At 34.0% G+C, this 26,491-nt stretch overlaps 1 protein-coding gene and 1 long non-coding RNA gene across 3 annotated transcripts in view; one reads left to right on the forward strand and one right to left on the reverse strand.

Moving 5' to 3' along the window:
* LOC137768834 (uncharacterized) overlaps window positions 1-15,269 on the forward strand; it is a 35,971-nt gene extending 20,702 nt beyond the window's left edge. Inside the window, exons 3-5 of the long non-coding RNA XR_011074818.1 lie at window positions 4,884-4,935; window positions 14,524-14,598; window positions 14,766-15,269. This is a non-coding gene — a long non-coding RNA (uncharacterized lncRNA). The remainder of the gene's footprint in view (window positions 1-4,883; window positions 4,936-14,523; window positions 14,599-14,765) is intronic.
* The window catches only part of SEMA3A (semaphorin 3A), a 490,617-nt gene that overhangs the window by 87,840 nt on the left and 376,286 nt on the right, over window positions 1-26,491 (reverse strand). For both annotated transcript variants that reach the window (XM_068550463.1, XM_068550464.1), the window contains 2 exons: window positions 22,320-22,413; window positions 14,902-15,021 (listed from right to left, as the gene is read on the reverse strand). In XM_068550463.1, the coding sequence (XP_068406564.1) occupies window positions 14,902-15,021; window positions 22,320-22,413 (214 nt within the window). The remainder of the gene's footprint in view (window positions 1-14,901; window positions 15,022-22,319; window positions 22,414-26,491) is intronic.

Below are 26,491 nucleotides of genomic sequence, written 5' to 3' on the forward strand. Positions count from 1 at the left end.
ATGCAAAGCTGCTCAACATCACTAATTATTAGAGAAATGCAAATCAAAACTACAATGAGGCATCACCTCACACCAGTTAGAATGCGCATCATCAGAAAATCTACAAACAACAAATGCTGGAGAGGGTGTGGAAAAGAGGGAACCCTCTTGCACTGTTGGTGGGAATGTATATTGATCCAGCCACTATGGAGAACAGTATGGAGGTTCCTTAAAAAACTAAAAATAGCACTACCATATGACCCAGCAATCCCACTACTGGGCATATACCCTGAGAAAACCATAATTCAAAAAGAGACATGTACCAAAATGTTCAATGCAGCTCTATTTACAATAGCCAGGACATGGAAGCAACCTAAGTGTCCACTGACACATGAATGGATAAAGAAGATGTGGCACATATATGCAATGGAATATTACTGAGCCATAAAAAGAAACACAATTGAGTTATTTGTAGTGAGGTGGATGGACCTAGAGACTGTCATACAGAGTGAAGTAAGTCAGAAAGGGAAAAACAAATACCATATGCTAACACATATATATGGAATCTATAAGAAAAAAAAATGGTCATGAAGAACCTAGGGGCAAGACAGGAATAAAGACACAGACCTACTAGAGAATGGACTTGAGGATATGGGGAGGGGGAAGGGAAAAAAAAAACAAACACCAAAGTCTATAACTTGATAAAAATTTCCTACATGAAAAAGCTTTAGCAAAGAACAGAAAGATGCAAGTTTTAGTAATGGTAAATAATAAAATGAACACGTTAGAAAGGGAAGAGAGAGTCAGAAGGTATGAATTTCATCTCAGTTTTCACTGGATACAAGGTTACTTCTGACCTCTTGCAGATTACTTAAATTTTATTACTTGCAGTTTTCTATTTCACAGGGTTTTGGGGAGGGCGAAATGATCTTATAGGAAGCACTTTGAAGAATATAAAACACTATACAAACATAGGATTTCAGTTGTGCATGATTATTTCAATTATTTCTTTATGTAAAAACATCAATTTCTCAAATTATTGCTTTAATTATTAAAACTTTCAAACATCCTGGGTAATAACACTAAATGTCAAGCATTTGCAGTGTGGTGGATGCAATTTAAAATTGGTGCTAATGGGCTTCCCTGGTGGTGCAGTGGTTGAGAATCTGCCTGCCAATGCAGGGGACACGGGTTCGAGCCCTGGTCTGGGAAGATCCCACATGCCGCGGAGCAACTGGGCCCGTGAGCCACAACTACTGAGCCTGTGCGTCTGGAGCCTGTGCTCTGCAATAAGAGAGCCCGCGGTGGTGAGAGGCCCACGCACCGTGATGAAGAGTGGACCCTGCTTGCCACAATAGAGAAAGCCCTTGCACAGAAACGAAGACCCAACACAGCCAAAAATAAATAAATAAATTAATTTTTTAAAAAAATGTGATAAAATTGGTGCTAATGCTTAATTCAATTTGTGGTTTCTGTTCAGTGCAAGCATTCCATCTCCTTTTCCTCTTTTCTTTCCTGCAACTTTTCCCTATTGTTTCTGCTTTAATAATGCTTATATATTTTGAGGGCTAATATAGAGTTGTTTCCATAGATACCTACTCAAGACTAATAAAGGTATTTTCTAAACCAATTTGATACTCTCAACTTTGTTTTTAATAAATACAGGGTTTGTTTCCCTTTATTTCAGTAACACTAAGAAATGGTTTCTAATGTCTTTAATATAGACTAAGTTAGTTTTACTTTCTAGCGGACCTACGATTTCTACATTTTTCCATGGAGTAAGTATTAAACTATAAATACAACCATTGTCTGAGCCATGCTCTGAGCCTTATATAATTACATGTTCTTGGAATAAATTTCTTAGACCATATAATAAGAAATGTTTACATATATTAGTTTAAAACAGCGAGAGAATGATTTCCTCATCTTTTTAAATAATATCCCTCCATTTGTTACTGTGACCACACCCCCACTAAAATGTTTACAGAGCAGATGTAAGGAGAAAGGCAGGTAAGAGTATGACAACAAAACAATTTATAGATTTATATAATAAAACCCAAAGGAACTGGAAAATTACTACACTTTCTGTTTTATGATAGAAAAGAAAGGCAGTATAACTAGTGATATATAAAAATTCTATAGCAAATAGTGTGTTAAATCAATGAAGACAATAAATTTACCTAAGAAAACTGTTCAGAACATGCATTTTTAAGCTCTTATTCAACCACTGCTTTAAATAATCAAATTAGAAATTAAAGTTTTAAAACAAATTAAATGATTTTACTCTTGGAAAACGGGTCAAGAACCATGATTGTTGCTAATGATTAATTCGTAATTTTTTATGTATATCTTTTAATGCTCAGAGACCAATTTAAGTGACCTTATTTACTTACTTACTGGACAGCAGCCCAGAACATCTAGAATTTCTAGAACATCTAGAAGCATTTAGAACTTCTGCTAAAATACTTGAATATAAAAGAATATTGTTTCTAGTTTCTCTCCACTCCTTAACTAATTCTCTCTCACCACCAATCTTTTTTTGGTCTCACTATTTTCCGATGACTTCCCTTCTTAAAAATTTATTTATAATTAGAAACGTATGCCATGAAAATAATACCTTCTAAAAATCTATAGTCATATTATGTACAGTTTTTCTGATTCCAAAAGATTCCCAACCTTTTCCTCAAAACTTAAAAAAAGGGGGTTTCCAATTTCTTGGATTTTGAACTGTCTTATATACATATTCACTAACAGAAGACCACAGATATATGGACAAAAAATAGCCTTCCTCATAAGTTGTCAAATCATTTTACAGTAAAAACCTCAGACAGTCAGTGGTTCTGATACTCAAAGCCTGAAAATCAACTGAATCAAAAAATTCATGTTTCACTGAAAGAAAAATGGATAGTACCTTCTCTCTCACATTATGAGTTAAACAATGTTTTTAAGATATTAAGACTTCTTGGACATATATGCATATAATCCCATAGATGTGCTAAGACTTCCAGGGTTTTCCTTTGATAAAGAGTTCTATTAGTATTATCCTGGAGGGCAGGGATCTCTCTTACTCAGCTGTTTCTTATAATAGTTCTTGGTACCTAGAGAGTGCTTAATGTGTACAGAAAATGGAAGTTGGCCAGAATAATGTTAGTAGCTAGCAAACGTAGCTAGCTATTCGTTGTGCTAATATCAGTTATCTAGGAGCACTTCCAGTAGAACTGTAGGGTACAGAGGAAAGAGTAGCATTCTATGTTAGTAACTGTGTTGACTGATATACTTAAGTTATATACAGAGAAATAGAAAACACTGCTGAATGAGCTGACAAGGGACTAGGCTTGGGGAAACTAAAAATACTCATTAAAAAACAGAAAATAAATACATTGTAAACAGTAATTAAATTTGACAGTTTAGTTCACCTAAAAGTGATCTATTCTTAACTTCTCATTAATAACTTAGCTATTTTACCTTTATCATGTTACATGGCGTTTCATTGTTTTTACTGACAACCGTATGGTCAGATATAAAATGGCCCAGGAATTAATATATGTTCCAATAATATTTTGCAATGTTCTGAGACTGTAAAAATTATTTAATATATATCACATCTAACTTACATTATAAACTTCAGGGTTAGACTTTTAGATACGAGACAATGGTGTAGTTTAAGGATTTTAATTTCAGTTTGTGATGTCATAAATTTTCTTACAGTGACAGATGTTATTACTATAGTTAAGTGATAATGACAAAATCTATTCAGGAAGTTATTATTAACCATTAGGAATTACTCTTTTCTTTTCTCCCTTTATTCCTCCGTAATTATTATCTTTCTTTTCTGACTCCATACAAATAGTGGATAGGTATGTTTTTTAGAAACTTTTTTCTTTTAATGATTACCTACGTTTTCCCATCCTAGGAAATAAGTAATAGTTACAAGTAATCAAGCTTAATAGCAATGCCATAGTCAGCTTTCTTAGTTGTATTAAAGTGTATTAAAGGAAGTTTCATTTTGCTATTCTTAACAGAATATTCTTTACTAACATATTAGTGACATCTACTGCTAACAAAGTGTGATCCTTCCAAGGACAAACAGTTTGGGAATTCATGAGTAGCTAACAGGCAGAATTGACTAATGGAGCTGCAGCACATTTATACAAAATCGAGATGACAAAATTAATCAAAACTATTAAATTTAGTAGAGATTTTGCACATCTTTATGACATGGCTACCCTCTTTTTTGGTACTGCCTCTGCTCTATCACTACCAAATGACCTCAGCATTGTAGGACATTAAAACTAGACGCCCTAACGGTCTGCCATTCTTGTTCTATTTCCTGCTGTCAAATTCCTAGCTCCAGCCAGTCTTTTCAACTGCCTTCTACAGGTTGCTCTTACTCAGGAATCAGAAACAAACCAGAAAAACAGTAAAGGTAGTTCCAGTTTGGAAAAAAATGGAAAATCAGTTCACATTTTAAGATTCATTAACATACAGTCATCTCAAGGGCTTTCACATCCAGTTATATTACAATTTTCTTAATTTGGGCACTGATTGGTTGATCAGAGTTGGCTGTATATTTACCTTGATATTTATAAAGAATGTGATTTTCCCTTTTATTTTATTTAAAGGAAATCAACAGAAGTAACAACAGGGAGGTCAGTCATTAGCTTTCTTATGGCAAACAGCAATATTCCACTACTTCAATAATTTCTCCTCCATCAAAATATTTAATATGATTACTGCAAATACATAAAAGTCATTGATCAAAGATGTTCTGTACCTTATTGGTTCATCCTAGCCTCATAAGTCCAAATTTTATAATTTGAGTTATTAGTATGACTAGATGTCCCTTTAATTCATCCCAAAATAAGGTTTTGTGGTAATTTCTATGTTTTGTTTCCTATTTTCAGAATACTGTCATTTTTGTTTGACTTAGAAGATTACTTTCTTGTCCTGCAAAACGTGAGTATAATTTGTTCATTCATTCTTAAATGTGTTTAGAAAACACACTGATAAATAAACTCTACAGGTGTTAAGCAATTAAGTGGCAGTAATCATTTGATATCAGTCTTGGCATTAATAACTTTCAGGATCACTTAGATTCAAGTTTACTAAATTGTAAATGGGTCAAAACACAACATACGAGCCCCCAAATACAGCTCTGTACTGTCTGTCACTTCAATCCTATTGTACGCTAAGCAGAAAAAGGCAGTGTGGGTTTCAGAGGGAAAGCTAAATTGGCTGTCACGAATTTCCCATGCACATTCAGGTGAGGATTTTAAATGTACAAAAAGGGATGGTTCTCTTTGATATTGAAACCCTAACATTTTTTAAAATTAGTAATTATGGCTGAGTAATATTCTATTGTATATATGTACCACATCTTCTTTATCCATAAGTCAGAGAAAGACAAATACCATATGATATCGCTTATATGTGGAATCTAAAAAAATAGTACAACTGAACTTATTTACAAAACAGAAACAGAGTCACAGACGTAGAAAACAAACTTATGGTTACCAAGGGGGAAGGCGGGGAAGGATAAATTGGGAGACTGGGATTGACATATACACAATACTATATGTAAAATAGATAACTAATAAGAACCTACTGTACAGCACAGGGAAGTCTACTAAATACCCTGTAATGACCATTATGGGAAAATAATTTTAAAAAGAGTGGATATATATATGTGTATAACTGATTCACTTTGCTGTACAGCAGAAACTAACACCACATTGTAAATCAACTATACTCCAATAAAAATTAATTTAAAAAATAAAAGTAAAAAAGAAGGCAAAAATATTAGTAATTAAATGAGGTGAAAGAGATTACGCTTATGTGAATTTAGACAAATTTATAAACATATTGAAGCGACACATTTTTGATGAATCCCTTATGCTAACAGCCTACATTAAATGCCAAAATAGTTATGATTTAGTAAATCATCACAAAATAATAAAAATTATACTTCTAATGAATAAAAAATTTATACTAATCAATTTACAAGATTACTACTACTAATAAACTATAGTTTTCAAATGCATATCTTTATTTTTGCATAAATATATTTTAAAATAATAATATTACCATATGTAAAATGTTATAGTGTTTAAAATGCAGAATTTATGTGTTGATCCAAAAGTGCCACAGGAAGTTGATAGACTGCTGAAAGGAAGGTGGGGGAGGCCGGGGTGGGAAGTGAAGGGATGTGATTTTCTCTTGTCTAGTTACTTAAATCATATAGTGACACAAACAATTCTAAGTTAAAAATGTTTCTTTTAAGGGCATCTAAACACATGCAAATCTTCCTTACTAATATTACCCGGAAAATATTTTAAAGACCCTTCTTCTGCATAACATTTTGTAATTTATGTTTAGTTGATACATGAAGTTTAGAGCATTTCAGTGTCATATGTAAGTAACTTAGTATATTTCTAAACTTAGAAAAAAAAACCCTTTTTCCCTTTCTTGAAGCAAAAGAGTAGTAGATCTATTTTATCAAAATGTACTCACATCGTTAGACAAGAAATCATGTATGTATAGACTCGGTCTAAGGAAAGGGCATAGATCACTATCAATTCATCTTGTCTTGTGTTCCTTAAGCCATTTTCATGGCTTTCCTAGAAATACATGGCTGTTCAGTTAAGTGAGACTGTACATTCTACTACATCTTTAGTGAGTTGACATATTTAGGTATTTTTATTTTTCTATTATTTAAAATTCTTACATAATGTTATGGAATAAGCTAACATCAACCGAGTTGTTTTGTTTGTTTGTTTTGTTTTTGGTAAGAATAGTCTCTTTTCCAAGGGCTTTATAGAAATTTACTTATGCATAAGTCTCATAACAACCCAATAGGGAGGAACGATTATCGTTTCCACTTGAAAAAAGGGACGTTGAGCACAGGTAGCTTACAGTAGCTGTCTCCAGCTGCTCAGTTAGTGCCCAAGTCAGGCGGTCAAGTTCCATAGACTCCATGCTCTTAACCACCACACCAAAGGTTACAGACGACGTCTTCACATGAAAAAAGTTAAAAGCTAAGCTGTGATACGGCAGGATAAATGAATATCCTAGACGCAACAATGCAATGTTTTTTTAAAAATTATATCGGAAAACTAAAAGAATTAACCTAATGATTTATTTACTTAAGTGGTAAGTATTGCACTTCATAGAGCTAAATTAATACTTAGGAAAACACATTTTATTGAAATTTACCCTTGGTTCACCATTTCATTGTTTCATCTGCTAATTTTGTTAAGCTCACTTTGACTAAAAGTTTATATACTATTTTAATACTAAAGACAAATATTTTATATATTTTTGATGTATTAAGTGCCCATATATTGACAATAGTCAATTAAATAAGACAAAACAAAATAGCCTGAGAACAGATTAAGAAAGGCAAACATAACCTTCAGGCTGGTTCTCTGTATTAATTCTCCAAATGTGCACTGTGTTCTATGTATAGAGCTGGTATGCAAATGCCAGCAGCAACCACAGTTATAATGAGCATCTACCATATTATTAGACACTGTTCTTAGTAACTTATGAGGACTGTCTCACGCATCTTCAGAAAAACAGTGTATTAGTTATTAACCCTATTTTACAAATCATAAATGGGTGATGAAAATAAGTAACATAAATTACCCCCCAAGTCACGAGGGCGGTAGATGGAGAACCTGGGATACAAACTCAGGCCATCTGACCCCAGAGCCTGCAAAGCAGATTCATTGAAGAGTTTCTTATTTGGCATATCCTAGATTGCAAGGCAAAGTGGTAGGCCCTGTGATAAATCGAAACATGCATATACGTGCTCTTGGGATTCAAAGGTGGGAAAGATTAAAATCCACTGAGAGAACGGTATGGTTATACGAAAATGATAGTAAATTTAAGGGCAACCGACCCTATTTGAGTCTGTTAAGTGTTTAATGTTGGAGAGGTCATTTAGGATTGCATGACAAAGAACGTGACAGGCAGCGAAATCTGGATTCAATTCACTTGTAAATTGAGAGATATAAATGATTTTTGAATGGGAAAGTACTGTGATAGCCATCAGAGCTGTATTTAGGGAGACATCTGCCAGTGGTATCTAAAAAGGAAGAGTATATATGGCTTATTGTGTTAGGTAATCTTACAAAATGAAGCATAAACAATAATTTATTGACTAAAACAAATTTTAATCATCAAAAACTGTATGCAGAATTTTTTCGTCCTAAGATTGCAGACATCATTCCTTGGCACGGTTACCTAATTTGATATTTGCAAAAGTAGATAGCAGAATATGTATTCTCATGAGCCAACATCTCTCTTTGACTCAGGATTAATTTTATTGGGCATGTGAGGATTACACCTCAGAAAGCAGCTGAGGTAAATATATCAACAAAAATTTTATCAACATAAAAAGGCAGGTTACTTCAGAACAGTTTTTCATTTAGATATTATCATATTAGCCTTTGAGACAAATTTAATTAAAACCTTCCCATCTGAAAGCTTCTGAAATTTTCTACTATGAAAGTATTTGTGTCAAACCTACATTTAATAATATTGTAAACTTATTCCTTCTACTCAGAGGGATTAGAACAACGTAACAAGTGTTTTTTTGTTTTTTGTTTTATTTGGTCAAAACTATCCATGCTATTAAAATTCAATGGCATTGCTTGCCATCATCCAGCTTTATCTGGCTAAAATCCTTTAATTCCCCCACCCCTGCTGTTGGGAGCTCTAGGCTCATCACACTTAACCTCTGCCTAGGCTTCTCAGAAAAGAATTTGTTTCAGTCCATTCATGGTTTCAATAGTTGAGCAAGCCACACGCAACTGCACACTGGTCTTTTACCCTGAGCACACTAATCTGATTGTTTTTCCACTCTACAAACTCTGGGTCAACAATCAAGCTGCCGCCAGAAACTAATTAATTTGCAAACAGGCTTCTGTTTTCACAGAGGGAAAGCTTTTGAGAGCCATGTCAGAGAGGCCAGTCACACCATGGTTACACGCATTGTCACGGCATCCACTTCTCAGGGTAAATCTCTTGCTTGATGTCACTGCACACATGAACCCAGATTACTCAGTCAGCAGTAAATCCCTATTGAGGCCCACCAAGCTCTGAATGTAGTGACTCTAGAAGAGGAAATTGGTATAGACAGGCTCTGTATTCATTAAGCTGATGGTGAGACGAGAGAAAAATAATGTTAAGAACCAAGAGAAAAGGAGAGCTGGCTATAATTTAAAGAATTTTCCAAGATACTGTCTCACTTTTATACATTTTCATCAATTTTAAGTTAAAAAGTAGAATTTTCTTTAGTAAATGTAATCATACCCTTAAATATTATTTTCTACTCTCACCATTCAACTATAAATTCTGAAATAAGTGGTTCAAAATTTGTGATTAATGTGCCATACTTGAGGGTTGTACTTTTTAGCCCATCATTAAAAAATGTTAAAATAGCATATCCTAACAATTTTATTCAGCTACATTTTCTCAGCGGCCTGAAAAAAAAATCATCTTCCAAACATTGCCACTAATGAGTTAATTTTTATTCCAAAGTTTTATTCATTTTTTTCTCATAAGTGCAAAGTAATTTCAAACAAAACTGGTTAATAGTGATCATGGTCCTTAGATAAAATGTGACACAGAAAATAGGTCCTCAGAAAAGAAGAGCAAGTAAAGGTATATTTTGGTAACTTGTCTCTTTATGAGAAAAAGAAGGCATATTTAGTGACTGTATTAAATTTATCATCATTTAGAGAGTAGAATAATTTCATGGTATGTATTTTTTGAAAAAATTGTATTTCTGGCAGGTGGGCATTCTTTATCAGCAGGAAAATTTTTCTTGGTAATAGATTCATAAGGAAAAAACCATAACTAATAGGTTGTGTTTAGATATAGTTATGGATACTTATTTTAAACTATTACATATCCATGTTTCAGCATGATTTCACTAAAAATAACCAAAAATACTAACATTTTTATTTGTGACTCTATGCACTGATACTTCAGAATTGTTAACTAATTAATACAGAATGTAATTCATAGAATATGTAATTCAAAAGTTAAAAAAGACTCTATCTTTGTTGCTTCTTTCATAGAGGATGTTTGTGGTTGCTCTTGTTGTTTCAACTGAATGGTCACTCAACATCTATAACACTCATCTGCTCATGTAACCATAGAGTAAGGCGTCCAGAGGGCTTTTTTCCTCAAGGTCAGCAAAATATTACTAACTTAAGTCAGAGAAATAGTTCAAAATGGTATCATTAAATAAGTCTGACATTATGCCAAACTAGATGATTAACTTTATTTATTAAAAAAATCCAGTTAGATACTCTGATACAGTTCATGCCTTTAAAGATGGTAGAATTAAAATAGTATATCAAAAGAGTTATACAAGTGATTTAAGATTAGGTATCTGGTACAATGCAGTATTAATTTGTGCTCTCAGAATTTATTTGCAGTTACATTTCTTGGTTCTATTTTCAAAAAAATATATCTTGTGGAGAAATTTGAAACTTTAGAGAACATGAAATATCCTAGTGCATGACCACAGAGGAAGCTATGCTGATTCCAATAAGGGCAAGCCATCCTGGTATGAGTGTTACAAGTGAGAGGAAGTGGAATGATGACTCGCATACCATTTCAATTACAGGAAAAAAAGCAAGTGAGTTGGTCTATCCACAGGCACAATCCTTTTAGGAAATTCCACTAAAAGAAAACAGGTCTTCCTGAAATGAGTAGGAAGGTCTCACACTCTGGGCACTGTAATTAGGTCTGTTTGTGTGCACTGGGCCTTGGCTCTCTCAAGGATCCATGTGGTTTCATGTATTAAACCCAGCTCTGACTGCCCTTTCACCCTGACTCAAATATAATCACTCACAGAATGAGTCTGACAAAGCTTACTAAGCATGCTCCACCCAATGGAAGTGGGATAAAGGATACAGAAAAAACTCCCATTTATTAAGTGCTTACTACATGCCAATCACTTGCTTAGTACTCTATACGCATTATCACGTAGTCAATTTTTTCACAACTCTAAGAGGTAGGTAGTATTATAAACCCATGAATAGGTACAAGGTCAAGGTAAAACAGTGTCTCACTCTAAAGACTGTAGTCTTTCCTTCTATCATATAGCATTCCAATGTTAGTCCAAGACATAAATAAACAATGTTAGAAATAGTGTCTATCAAATAGAAAAATAAATGTGGGTTAGCTATCCATCTGCTCTAATGAATGACTAATATGTACAAGAACTAGGTGATACTTACACAATAAATGATAAGAAATCATTACTATAACAGCAGGGTAAACTTGGTTTTTTACTACGAACATACAGAGAGAAATTTTACCTAATTTTTACACTGTTAGTAAACCAAAATTAGAATTGAAGTTTAAAGCTATATAATATTAAGAGAATTTATGAAGCAAAAAGAAAAAAACAGTGAATTTTAGCACATCAGGTCCAACTCATACCAGTACATTTTCTGGAATCAAAAGTTGTTCTAACATCTAGCAATCTTAAACTAGGGGCTAGCGTAAAGGATGATTTTTAAAAAGCAGTTATGGAAAAAATCAATAGATTCCATCTCTCATGTTTCTTCATCTAAAAGTTTGTTACTTAATTCCTAATGTTTCCTGGTAAAATGAAACTGAATTTAAGCCTTTATTGCTACTATTATAAAAATGTAAACTTTAGTGAGTAATTATGAAAATAGTGAAATTCCATAAAAATTGAGACATTTCAAGATCCAATTCTACACAACAGTTTTGTTTTTTATTTTTGTTTAGCAAGAACACAAATTAAAAGTCATCTGAAATAGGCCAACTAATTCTTCCAAAATAATTGAATTGGTTTGAATTGATTTGATAAAAGTAAAGTCAGTCCTGTGCCAAAAGTAATTTCAATAGCCCAGAAGACCTTTCAAAAAGTACCTTGCAAAGTAATTTATTACTTCTGGCAGCACAACTGATTGTGTAGTCTATGCTGATGCCTCAAAATTCACTTATTTTATGCATGCATGTGTAAACATTATGTTTCCAATTTTGTTCTTCAGTGGCGTTTAATTTCATGAGGCTTGTGTATCACACAGTCCCTTGGTTCTATCTCATATGTGTCTGCATCCTCCATCTTGCCGCAGTTCTGGTTTCTGCACCCTGTCAAATGTAACCTTTGTGCTAATTTGGCAAAATCAGTTCTCACGTTTAGTGCTGAGAGACTGATAACTGAATTCTCAAATGAACTACACATTTGCAGAGATGAAGTACAGAGCTGCGGACAATGACTGTTTTCCCACAGTGTAAATTCTTCAGACTCAGCTGTCAACATGTGAGTGCGTAGCACAATAGCAGCTTTAACTTGATGACTTTTTTCCTCCAAGGCCATGAAAATGAAATGGATACTATACTCTCCTTTATGTTATTCCATCTTCTAATGAGATTTTCTTTCTCATGGACAGTGAAAGCCTGTATGCCCTTTAGAGTTCTTAGTAGATCAAAGTCTCCTTCTTGCTGAACAAAAACACAAACATTTTCCCCTCCTACATAAATATTTCAGTTTGAGAGTAGACCAGATAGCCACATTGAAAGAGGTTTTTTCCTACTAATTTTGAGTCCATACAAAGCCTAGGTTTAATAATTAACAGTGGATATTCCAAAACTGTCCTCTGGGATTTCAGAGTTTGGGTCTTCAACGGCTTTACACAGAGAGCCTTACCGTGATCTCAGCATTTTTCTTTTCCTTAGTGAGGCTTCTAATTTCTCAGATGGTCACCTGGGCACCATTCTACCTCCTCTACCCCCCGAAGTGGGTATTTGACTATACGTCCAGTACCTTTTGATTACCACAGTGTTTGTACTCAATCATGAATTATTTTAGGCATCATCTGCATTTGAAGAACAGCAACCGGGAAGTAATGTCAAACTTAATAGAAAATTGGGAGAGCAGGAAATGCAGGAAACTGAGAGAACAGACCCTTTTAAAGAGAAAGGGCTAGTTAAGTGACAAATACCACAGGAGAGGTTGTCTAAATGGAGACTGATAAAAAAAAAACATAGGAAGTCATTAGGGGAGGAGGAGCAGTTTCACGGGATCAAAGTCAGGTTGAAAATGGCTAAAGCTGGTGAAAATGCTGAGAAAACAAGTTCCTAACCAGGCTATGGACTTAGATATCTAGGAACCTCGTGGTACACCATGATTAAAAGAAGAGTATGGATAGGGTAGACAAACATGTTTGCAGGTCAGGGAAGAAATCAGTGGTGAAGAAGAGATAAAAACAGCAAAAACAGTAAATTGGGTAAATTTATGGAAAAAAATCAATGCAATTAAGAGCAAAAGCAGTAGGGTCAAAGGTGGAAGTAAAGGGGCACATCATTTTCACTAATACATGAAAAATAACAGGACAATCAGAATGTTGTTACAGGAGGAATGAAATGCTGATTGAGGTAATTTGAGGTATGTTTTATGATTTAAATAGTCATTTTAGAATTGGGATACAGAAGAACAAAAACACACGGCTCATGGTCTCCTGAAATTTCAGTGAGGTTTTAGAGCATATTGTGATTGTTCTCTAACAAACCAGTGAAAGACAGAGGTGAAATGAATTTTGGGTACCCCCAGAAGTGCAGGAGAAGCAAGTGTGGCAGAAGTTCAAAGAGTGAGATAATCAAGCATCTTACTGAGTATATAGATGGACTGTAAGCCATGAGCTTCATCCTTATTAATGAGGCATGTAAAACCAAAGGAGAGTTCATGAATGCAAGATTCGGGACTGGGAAGCTTTATTTTACAGGACTGAAGGCAGATATAAATGGAGATCATTATTTAACAATAAAAAATAACCATGAAAATATGGTGGGGACGATTATAAAAAATCTTTGATGAATGCATAAATGAATAATCCAAAAAAAAAAAACCTCTACATGGAAGACTTATATAAGGATTATTTGGTTCAAAATCTGAATGAAAATAGTATTTATTTATTTTTGGCATATAAATTTTATAATTTTCATCTATGGTAAATTTATTTATGTATTAAAAAGAAAAAGAGAATTAAGAAAGTATCTGCCTTGCAAACTATTATATAGTGAATGGATAAGCAACAAAGTCCTACTGCATAGCACAGGGAACTATGTTCAATATCCTGTGATAAACCATAATGGAAAAGAATATGAAAAAGAATGTATATATATATATATATATATATATATATATATGTATAATTGAATCAGTTTGGTGTACAGTAGAAATTAAAACAACATTGTAAATCAACTGTACTTCAATAAAATAAATTTTTTAAAAAAGTATCTGCTTCATCAAGTATGACACTAGTGACTAAAGGTCAGGAAACTGGGTTCTTGCCCCAAATCTACTACTGGGTTAGATGTAATCTTAGATAAAATATTAGTGTTAATTTCCCAACCTATAAAACGGGAGAAAGAATTTTAGGAAGATTAAAGGAGAATCAAATGAAATGATACAGAGTCCTTTCAAAACCACTTTCAGTGTAATGCTTTTAGCACAACAATTTTTTCAAACATTTAATAACTTATGCTCTCAAGGCCACAGGAGAGGTGTGGAGGAAAAAAAATACTACATCATGAGATTTGTTGTGGTGTCCCTGGAAGACAAGATTGGTAAGTCATCTTATCTTTTTCCATTGCCTCCCTTCCGTAGCTCCAGCCCAGATCTATTTCTTTCCATAGTTAACTACTGAGAAACTTTAGTTTTGGCACAAAGCAAATATTTTCTTAAATTTTTAATCTCTCTTTTCTCTTTTTGCCCCACTTTCTCACACACACAGCCATGAAGTCACCACCATGAATTTATCTGCACACTAAATCTCAACTCATGCTGTTTGCACCGTACAAGGAAAGCTCTCCACTGACTTACTATAGATGCCCATGCTTTGTGCCTGCACTCTGGCATGCACCACCTACCATTGAGCCACCTGGAATCGTGCTGCTCTGTCCTGATTGGGTGGTGGTGCCCAAGAGTTCGGAAGATAGCAAAGTCTCGCCCCATAAAATCAGCTGCCGTTCCAGAGTATAATTCTCCATCTGTGTTGTGACAAAATAAAACCACATACACATACTTGAATTCAATTAAGGCAAGAGAAACAAAACACAAAATACAAGTTTCATGTTAAGACCACGCTAATGCTCTCTGCATCATTATGCAAAGCTACTTATGTTTATCCTGTGTCTTTGTTGAAGGGAGTATCTCACTACTCATTTAGCACTAACTTTGAAAAACTGAGTAAAGTATGATTCAGTGCACATTACTAAAACATGAACTTTTATATTTTCTATTATGAGCAAAGACAAAGTACAAAACACAAATTATATACATCACATTGTCTGCTTTTATATGTTTCAAACTACTATGGTTCTAATATCTTTATTTTTTAGGGTAAAGTCTCATTGCAAAATCTTGCTTATAGTTTTGATTTTAATGGAAATTAAATTTCTAATATACTTCCTTTTTAGTGGGATCTAAATTAATGAGATTTTGCTATAATTTAGAGAAGACTAATATTTTCCTTGCCAGAAATTTTTCTTGCCTTTCATTTTTTAGTATATCAAGTGGGAAAAATGTTCTAACTTGGTATGAGCTATCATACAATCCAAAAACAAGTCCACCACATAGTTTCAGATATAACCGAAATGTGTTTGAAGAAGGGGGTATTTTGATAAATGCAGGCCATAATCACTACAGCTCAAGATTCTGTTGTGCTTTGACTCATTTCTACTTAAGTTGAATTAACTCTAGGTCAGAGTTTAATAATGGGAGAATCATAATCAGAAGGTTGGAATAGAAAGGAAAAAGAAATAAGGAGAAAGAGCAGTTAATATTTACTGAATACCATTTGTGCTTGCAGGGTAGTCAGGTGCTGGCTTGACACTTTCAAATTATCTCATTTAGTTCTGTCAACAACCCCATGACGTAAATGTTATCCCTATTTTACAGCTCAAGAAACCCAAGGTTGCTCAGCTAATGACTAGGCAAGTCAAGGTGAAAGTTCAAACCCAGGCCCGTTTAACCCAAGCCTCTTATACTAAATATACACCATACCACTGTTGAATAAACTGAAGTTTGTAAAAATGACATTTTCTTTCCTTTAAACAAAAAGTGCCTATTATTCCATCCAGAAAATGCATTATTGCCTGCTTGCTTACAGTGAATTATCAGCAAAACAAAACAACAATAAATGTAATATTTTCTCCAAATAATCTACCATAATGACAGTAAAACCTACTATTATCTTGTTGATTATTTGGATACGCTAATGTTTCTGAATTCATTGACTCGAAAAATACTCAGAAGACAAAGTAGGCATACATAAATTATAACTTAAAACATTTGTATACCACTATAATTTCCAAAGGACTTTCTTGTGTATCAATCAGAAACTTTCTGTGCATCTTCAGTTATCAATACCTTTGGGAAAGTCTAATTAGTCTGATCCCTTATGTGATATCTTTGTTCACACCCACAATTCTCACTTGCAAATAAAGGGCTTTGAAACGAAAATAGGCATTTTCAGTGGTCCAAACTAAATTAATTCCTCCGGTAGAACCTCTGGTTCTCTGATGTGTTTGAAGGTATCAGGCTTTGGAAAACTTCCAAAGCAGTGCAGAATAGCTACATAGACAGAATCACTGAGAAATGCCGAGTTATAACTTTAAATATTAATAGAAAGACACCTTATCTTAGAGACTGAGTTTTTAAAAATTGATCACTTATTTTGAATTGTTGTGAATCAAGACAAATAAAAGTGATGGTTTGACAATGTATTAAGTACAAATTACTAGCTAAATGGATGGTACTCATGTGACACCATAAATTGCCATAGTATGGTATCTTTGGGATTCAAAAGCATCTTGTCTTCTCTTTACTTAATTAAATATCAAGTTGCTCAAATCTGAGTTGCTCTCACCATAATATGCTAAAATAATGTTCTATATGCCCACAAGGTAAAGAAATAACCCTTTTCGAAAGGCACAAAAACACTATGAACAAGCTATCTATAAGTTTCAAAGGTACTTTGAAACATTTTAATGCATACGGTCTACTTAATTTTAACCCATATTCAATCACTATAACATTTTTATTAAGGTTGACACCTTATCTTTTTACAAATAATTGATTGATAGAAGTGATGAATTTTTAAACTTCAGGTGAACGAGAGAATGTTAGTTAAAAACGTGTTGTGAAAGCAGCCTAAAATGTTCATGTCAATTTCAAATACTTTCATGTTGGAACACCTGTCTGTCATAGGGTGACCTGTATCCTCTTTACCTCGAAAAATCAAAAGTATTAAATTACTAGTTGAACCTCATTGCCCCCTCAACCACGTTAGGTGATGAAAATCATGAAAGGTGAAAACAGAACAACCAAAAGGTGAAAACTGAGCAATTTCATATCAGACTGTAGCCAGACCACGCCTAACAGTAAGTGTAATCAGAAATGGAAGAGTAAAGAATATCATCAGTTAATTGTTTTTTTCATTTAGCTTTTTCAGTGTGAGTAAAATTCATAATTATGGCTGCTATTATATGTAAACTCTATTCCAGATAGAGTTGAAATAACGAAAACTGTAACCAAATAAACATTATTTGGATATTGATATGTATTTGTTTCTCATATTCATTTGTTTAGCTGTTTTATAACTTATGACTCTTTTTTGATCCATTCCCACATGAGGAAGGCAAAAAAACAATATAAATGAAGGCAAAGGCAGAAAGACTGATTTTCTTTCTCTTTTGACAACAGATAAGTAGGTCACTCAGAGAATGTAGAAGAGTTAGAAGAGTTCATCAGTAGAAGAGCTAGTGCCTGAATTTATTACTAAAGACATAATTTATAAAGAGTTGACTTAGAAACCAAAGGAAGGTTGTAGTTAAGGCACCAGTTGCCTCCAGTCATAGGAAATTACCTCCTACTCAAATATTGTTTTTAGCAAGAGTCAACATGATATCTATGAGCTGGAGGGCACTAGATGATTAGGTGGGCATGAGGGCACATTCTCATGTTGTCAATGCTCAATATCACTAACTGTTCCTTTACACCAGGCCTTAGATCAGATTTTCTGCTCAGATGTCTATAGGATTCTTATCAAGGATGACTCCTCCAGAAATTGTATGACATATTTTTTATTTGGTCCAACTGTATAGGTGGTAGAATATCCTACTCTTTCATTCTCTTTAAGCAGATATATAGTATCAACTCAGACTATACTTCATTTAGTGTAACTGTGTATTCTACCCTGTATTAAAGACTTATTACATTCTTTGGCTATCTGAAATGATCTGACAATTTCTGAGTATAGGGCTTCCCTGGTGGCACAATGGTTAAGAACCTCCTGCCAATGCAGGGGACACAGGTTCGAGCCCTGGTCCGGGAAGATCCCACATGCCACGGATCAACTAAGCCCGTGCGCCACAACTACTGAGCCTGCACTCTAGAGCCCGTGAGCCACAACTACTGAGCCCATGTGCCACAACTACTGAAGCCCGCACGCCTAGAGCCCGTGCTCCGCAACAAGAGAAGCCACTACAATGAGAAGCCCGCGCACCGCAACGAAGAGTAGCATCCACTCGCTGTGACTAGAGAAAGCCCGCGTGCAGCAACGAAGACACAACGCAGCCAGAAATAAATAAATAAAATAAATTTATTTTAAAAATTATATATATATATATATCTGCGTTTAAGCAATTTACATACCTTAGTTGGCTTATATTTGGAGAACAAATATTTTTTTTATTCTTTTAAAAAAGCTCACTTGCCAAACTTCTTTTGTATGTTTGAGATCACTTATGAAGTTATCAAATTATGCGTGTTAATTTTCCAATTTTATGACCCTAAGTATAGGTAAATGTTAACTTACAATGATTCAAATTGCATTATGGCTAAGATACATACTTTTGGGTTTTCCCATATATACTAAGTTACTAGTGAAAAGAAAATATATCTGTCCAATTTTATTAAATTGATGGTAGAATAATATACTCAAGGAATTGTTATACACATCAAAAAGTGGTTGTGGATACTCTGTCCAACAAAGTTAAGTCTTTCTACAAAAATACCATATAGGCAGTTTGATGTCTCAAAAATAATACATCAGACTGAGATAAATTAGTGCTGACAGATGTAACTAACAAGCTAGAAATTGTCAAATATGAAAGTTGCTCTTTCATATTTGAATACAGTGCCATTCTTTCTGAACTGTAAGCTTTCTTAACTGTCTCTAAGGAAAGCATTCTTTACTGAGATGAACAAAAAGTTTAGTGAACTGCATTTCCACCATGGCAGTGTTACCTGAGAAGCATGTGTTAAAAACAAAAGTTCATATGTACTCTGTACTTTCTGTTCACAGCTCAAAATGAAGTAAAAACATGGCTTAGATCAGTTAATGTATTGGATTACAATTCCTAAAAAGGGTGTGGTGAGAAGAAACAGAAGGTGGAAAAAAAATATTTCCTGATGAAATCACAGCATTACTAACACAGGTGTAAAGTGTATCATGGATGTGAGCAAAAATCAAACAAACCTAAAGACCAAGCCATTATGTTGTTAACACCTTAAGCAAATTCCACTCACAGCATAGCAGAGTAATTAGAAACAGAGGGAAAAAAATATGTCTCTCAAACACACACACACATACACACCCCCGACATGGCATGGATGAAAGCTACTTCTTGAGAGTGGAAGGGTATGGGAATACTTTTACATTTTCACATTTGTTAAGCAACCTTTTCTATAACAATAAATATACTGGCTTTGTTAATACTGGTCCTTTTAAAACTAACATTTTTTGAGTAGTTGTAAATGATACAAAATTAAAAATGTAAAATTTATACATTACCAAATCTCTCTCCTAGCCTCCCTACAGGCAACCACTATTACCAGTTCCTCTTTTTTCAGTTTCTACTTCCAAATATATGCCAGAAATATGTACGTACCCAAATGTAGTATGCTATTACATTGTCTTATTTAATTCTCACAACAAACTAGTGGAATTTGCATAGCCATGCCATTTTACATACACAGAAACTGAGGCTCAGAGAGGTTCAAATAATTTTCTCAATTATAGTTAATTAATTTGGGGAGTACCTTTAATACCAAGTGAGAGTATATTCTAATGTCAAATTATGTTCTTTCCTGAAGCATGGCAGAATTATAGCATAGTTATAAAGAAGCAAGTAACCTCAATAAAGGAAGTCACAGCTTTTGAATTAAAATGATGCTGCAAATATTTTGAGGGATTTTACCAGGTCTAGTATGGCCTGCTCATTTTTCCGTATCTTGCTATTCAACTGATCCAGAAATTAACTTAAGTTGGCTTTAATAATCTCCTCTGTCAATAAGCACTAAATATCTCTGAAAATTATTCAATTACTTTACAGTATTGGCTAGGTGAGATCTGGGCTTTCATTTAAAAGCTGTTTCTCTGAAATGCCTACCATTCTTTTCTAGCCATACATCCTGTCCTTGACTCATGCAACTTCCCTCATTCTCTTTTCCTTTTCACAAACCTATACAACTGTTTCAAGGAAGTTCTAATACAAAACCAAACCTGCGGTGTTTCATATTCTTTGTGGACATTGTGTGGTTGGACGCCATATGAACTATGTAATACTTAGTTGTCATCATTCTTTCTCAGTGGAATATTCAAATAAATAAGTAAATCCCTACTGAGAAACATACCACAAAATAGAGCTGCTCTAGGCACAGTTTTACATACTGCTTTTTGAGGAATATCTATCTTTTTTTGTTCAGAATGCAATTTAAATAAGTATAGCTTGCAGGTTCAAACAAGATAGGACTCCTCCCCTTTGTTTAAGACAGTTTTCAAATTTCTGTGTGTGCACTTAAGGAAGTCATCCAGACGTAATCACTAGGCCATCTGCGAATAGGAAAATTATAAGTGTGTTACATTTGCTGCATTCCTTCAGGTCTTAAACTTTTGTTAAAGTGCTCCATAAATGGATCAAATGGACTGAAATTGTCTACATTTCCAAAGCAATAGAGGAGATAATTCATGCTGTAATGGTTTTATTCTTAATAGTAAAAGGATCGGTGAAACAGCGATAAAGTAAACACTAGAGAATACTGGAAAAAATATATTTTCAAGTTAATGTTGTAGTCAGTATGACTAGAGTCTTACTTTGTTGAATAGAAAAAAGATTTTTTTTAAAATAAAAAGGCTAAACTTTATGAAATTATTATATGTCAAATAATAGCCTAAATTTACCTTTTAAAAATCTAGATGTATTATTCAAAATTCTATCAGAAAGTTTACACCTGAAAAGTTTCACTTATTATTTTTTTGTGTTATCAAATAATTACTTTCTATATTTTATAAAAAAGAAAACAAAAGGAAAAAGAAAAGGAAACAAAAAGCTACATAATTTCTACATGATTATATAAAAACATATATTCAGGAGTAGGGTAATGACCCAGAATCTTCTGTACTTTAGGTTATTGGCATACTCAAAAGTTAAAACAAGAAAACAAAAAAAGAAAAAGAAAAATTGTTTAATGATATATCACTTTTTGTGTATTATTTAATCCCAGTCCAGAAGTGGTTAAAAGCATGTGGAAAGAATTCTCTATTTTTCGATACAAACTGAAGTTTTCTCCTTCTGCCTACTTCTATCTTCCTATTTCTATCCTTTTGAACTATGGCTAAGCATTCACCACCTATCTGCAATGTTGAAGTAAAAGAAGAAAGAAGAAAACTAGAAAGGAAGATGGTTAAAGAAAAGGGCACAGGAAATACATAAAATGTTTTGTTAGATTAAAAAAAGAAGAAGAAGCCCTAAAGTCAGAAAAGATGAATACAGAAGGACTTTGTCAACTCAAGGTAACACAAGGGGTCTCTGTCAACTGTACTACCATTTAGTTGGATTGTGCTGATTAAGCTGACCAAATGCTGAGAGTGTGACAAATCTTGGGACTACAATTAACAACCTAGAGTGAATCTCATTCTTTCCTTCTGACCTGTCAAAATTCCCCCTTGAAACGCCTCTTCCCAAAAAATGAAAATCAAAACCATATTTTTACAAAACAAAAATTGTAAAGGTCTAGGGGGATGTATAGTGATTGAGCAGCCAATTTTAAAGATACTATTAAACCATTCTGATTAAAAAGAATCATAGACTAGATAGTACAATAATCAAACCAGCATTTAGTGTTTCTTCTTCATTTTCAAAATATTTGAAAATATCTCAACTGACATACTCCTAAAATATTTTATGATTAATAATAAAAAATCTTGGTATATAACAAGGAACATGCAATCTGGCTATTATCTACAGAAAATTCACTGTTTAGCTGACTGTTGACTGAGTACCTATTAAAAGAGATGCCGTCAGCAGTTTAGGGTCATATGGGCTCTTCCCACGGCCATTTTCAAAATGTGAGTCTTCCAGCTTAAAAATGTTGTCCTGTAGAAAAGAAAAAGAAGAATTCAATTTATTTATAATAAAAAGTATTTTTAACATGCCAGTTAATCAGAGAGAGGTTGAGTATTCTTCTGCACTATCAAGGTGTATTATTATTTGTATAAACTTTAGAGATGACAGAATAACTTAAGGGGGATAAAACCTAGCTATTACTAGACAAATATCTATTTAGCTTGGTGACTTTTAGTATCATTTAGCATGTTGCAAGTAATTGTGTATAAGTGAACTCTAAAGGACAAGCACGCGATGATAAGAGTGATCATTTTATCACATAGGTATGCTAAGAGCTACCCTAATGGCTCTTGAAAGAATGTTAAATTTAAACAAATGACTCCTTTACTTCCTTCACATAGAGAAAAAATAACAACTCACTATATTAGATGTCTGCAAGAAGATACGCTATCTCACTTTTCTGTATGTACTTTCCAGAAGGAAATAGTCATAGCAGTCACGTCCTCCACTCTGTCATTCCTACAACTTTGATGCTTACAAGCCCCTCAAGCATTTTAAAATTACTCACCTTGGAAGGTGGAAGGTACCTGAAACTATCCTTATCAATTTCTCTAAGTGGGAAATATCAAACTGCTTATTAGGATGGGTGTGCCTGGAGATAGTGTCCTTAGGACAATAAGCACAGAGGTGACACATTTTTATCACAGGGAAGTCTGCTCAGTTGAGGCTCAAGCACCCAGAAACTTAAGCGAACATTTGACTATGGTAGAAAGTATGCCAGAAAGCACTGCAACAAAATCCTTAATAAGGAGATAACTAACTCATGCCTAAGACACTGTCCTCAGAATGTGAGGCTTCTATATGACAGTGGAGTAAACTGGGGTATTTCTGAGCATTCTTTTCAGAACCAAGTGCTCTGGAAATTAATTAGGTCAGAATATGTATGCATTTTCCAGTAGCACATTAACTTGTCCACACACTGAAATAAAACACCTTTTCTGGCAATTTCTCTAGTATTCACATAAAAGCATTTTCTATATTCTTAGGATAGTAAATGGTGTTCATTTTATGGCCAATATGGGTCACTTTATTTAACATTTAATATCTGATGGAGCTAATGGCAGAGTTTCAAATTATGACTCTTAAAACTCATTTGAGTTAGGGAAGAAGAGTGAAAAAGGAAGCAAACCAAAAATGTTCTCCATTTTTACTACTGTAAGTAAGAATTACCAAGTCTCCTCTTTCCTTGCATTGATTCTGTACTTGGTAAATAGCTATCCCCTAGCAATGATGGTTCTTTAGCTGAATTCTAAAATTTACACTGTGAAAAATTTACGGGGTTTCTCAGAATTGTGCTAAGTTGTAGTAGGAAGGGCAGTGAGTCAGGAGTCAGGCCCAGTTGGGCCAATGATTAGCTCTGGTTCTTTGGTGGCCAATTAATATCTCTGAGCCTTCGGTGTCTAAAAGTTAATGTTGATAAGGATATTTAATCTCAAGTGTTTATTGTGAGGATTAAGGAATTGAAATAAAGTATTTTTAAAGCAGCAAAAAAACAGACGCTATTTCTATTCTATTAATACTGCTCATATTACTACTACAAGAATATGAAAATTTAACACAAGTTGTTACCATTGTTGTAAACTTTCCTACCAGAACTTGAAAGAAATATTACTTAAAAACAGTTACATAAGTCACCAAATTATAAACTTATTTACAAATACACATTTGTCATAGACACTTGAATATTAAAATTATAATATGAAATTTATTGCCATACACTAAGAAGAAGCATAGAGGAAATCTTAAGAAATATTTAGGTATATTTTGATAAAAATTAGGAAACAATCCAAAATAAATATGCTCAGTAGATGATATACACTCTACTGCCACAATGATAGAAAATATTAAAATTTGTCTATGTGATTAGTCCTCACAGGTTAGAGGAAGCATCAGGGAGAAGTGGTGGTGTGGCTGAAAATATTGTTATGAATATTAGTATAAATTTCTTGTCCTCATAAGACATTTTACAATACTGACAAAGATAGAGGAGCTATCTGTCAAAGTGTGAGACACTTGATGTCTGGGATCATGTATCCACGTTAGTAAGACAATGCCAAGGTATATGAGAAGTACTTGCAACCTCGTGTTTAACATTTGATTTACAAGGTAAAGGATTAAACTTCATAGGAAGAGAGGTTAAGCATGTCAGTTACAGTTTAAGAGAAGATGAAAAACTATCCTTTGTCATGGTGTCAGGTAATGTGTTCAAAGCCGGCCTCCTTTTTCCTTTCCGTCATTTTTCCCTTAAATGGAACTCTTGCCCAAATTTCTGGGTTTCTACAGTGTAATTATTCTATATTCTTATAGGATTCTACTGAAGGGTAAAAGATTGAATTTCCTTTCCAGCCTAGTGATATGGGGCCTGGAATAAATATAATTTGCTTTCTGAATAGGGAAGTAAAAGATATTTCTTACATACAAATGTTTGTAGTGTAAAATTCATACCGATTACACGTAGTAATGGAGTCTAAGGCTGTTGAAATCAGACAGAAATGGATATTATCCCTGGCTGTGCCTTTTATTATCTGGGCCTCAGGCAATCCCTAAACCCTTCTGAAACTCAGAGTCATCTATAAAAGGAGGATAGGAAAATCTCATAGGGTTGATTGGGAATATTTACTGCAATAATGTATATGAAACAATACTTAGTATGCCCTCAAAAATATTCATTAATTTATTTTTTCATTGTTTATAGTTACCAAAATAAGATCATTCTTTCCTATACTGATTAATATCTCTCATGCTACAGTGGAAATGCCTGCCTATATATTCATCAGTAGAAATTAAGACTTATGTTTAAAAATATGTAAATACTTTGGACTCCCAAAATGCACTGAAAATTGTTCATTTCTATAGCTAGACCACAGTCCAGTTCAAAAGCTTTTCTGACAAAAAAAAGAAATCATTAAATATAATATGTGTAGGAAGCAACCTAAGTGTCCATCGACAGATGAATGGATAAAGAAAATGTGGCACATATATACAATGGACTATTACTCAGCCATAAAAAGAAACGAAATTGAGTTATTTGTAGTGAGGTGGATGGACCTAGAGACTGTCATACAGAGTGAAGGAAGTCAGAAAGAGAAAAACAAATACCATATGCTAACACATACATATGAAATCTAAAAAAAAAAAAGGGTTCTGAAGCACCCAGGGGCAGGACAGGAATAAAGACGCAGCCATAGAGAATGGACTTGAGGACATGGGGAGGGGGAAGGGTAAGATGGGAGGAAGAGAGAGAGTGGCATGGACATATATACACTACCAAATCGAAAATAGATAGCTAGTGGGAAGCAGCCTCGTAGCACAGGGAGATCAGCTCCCTGCTTTGTGTCCACCTAGAGGGGTGGGATAGGGAGGGTGGGAGGGAGACTCAAGAGGGAGGAGATATGGGGATATATGTATATGTATAGCTGATCCACTTTCTTATACAACAGAAACTAACACACCATTATAAAGCAATTATATTCCAATAAAGATGTTAAAAATATATATATGTATAAAAATTCTCAATTAAAAAGGGCTACCCCCTTTTAATACGTCTGATGAACTTAATGTGATTGACAGACACCAATATTGCTGTTTCTGTTATCTTGTGCGCGAAACCTATTAGGTGTGTGAAAATACTGACCCCTTGGAAAAGAAGTCTGTGTTAATATAATTGTACATTCTATGTTGTCATACATAGCATATCACGTAGACAACTGTCTGGCTGTACTTGGAAGACTTTTTGAAATCTGATTGCTACTCAATGATTTTCTGTTTTAAAGAGTGTTAAACAGATCACATACGCAAGTAATAAGACGAAAAATCTTAAGACCAATGTATACAATTAAACCACATAGCTTATATTCTTACTTGGGCTGAAATACTTTTCATTTTTAGTAATACATGAAAAGAAATCTAGCTGCATAGATTCTAATTGCTTTAGCAGATACTGTGAGCATATCATATAAGTTATTGTGCCATATTTTATTACATGATTGCATCAGTTTTCAGCAACTATTTTTAGCTTTCAAGACCACTCTTTCCCCTTTGTCTTCTG

This window comes from Eschrichtius robustus, chromosome 8, assembly GCF_028021215.1.
Source record: "Eschrichtius robustus isolate mEscRob2 chromosome 8, mEscRob2.pri, whole genome shotgun sequence".
NCBI classification, from domain to species: domain Eukaryota; kingdom Metazoa; phylum Chordata; class Mammalia; order Artiodactyla; family Eschrichtiidae; genus Eschrichtius; species Eschrichtius robustus.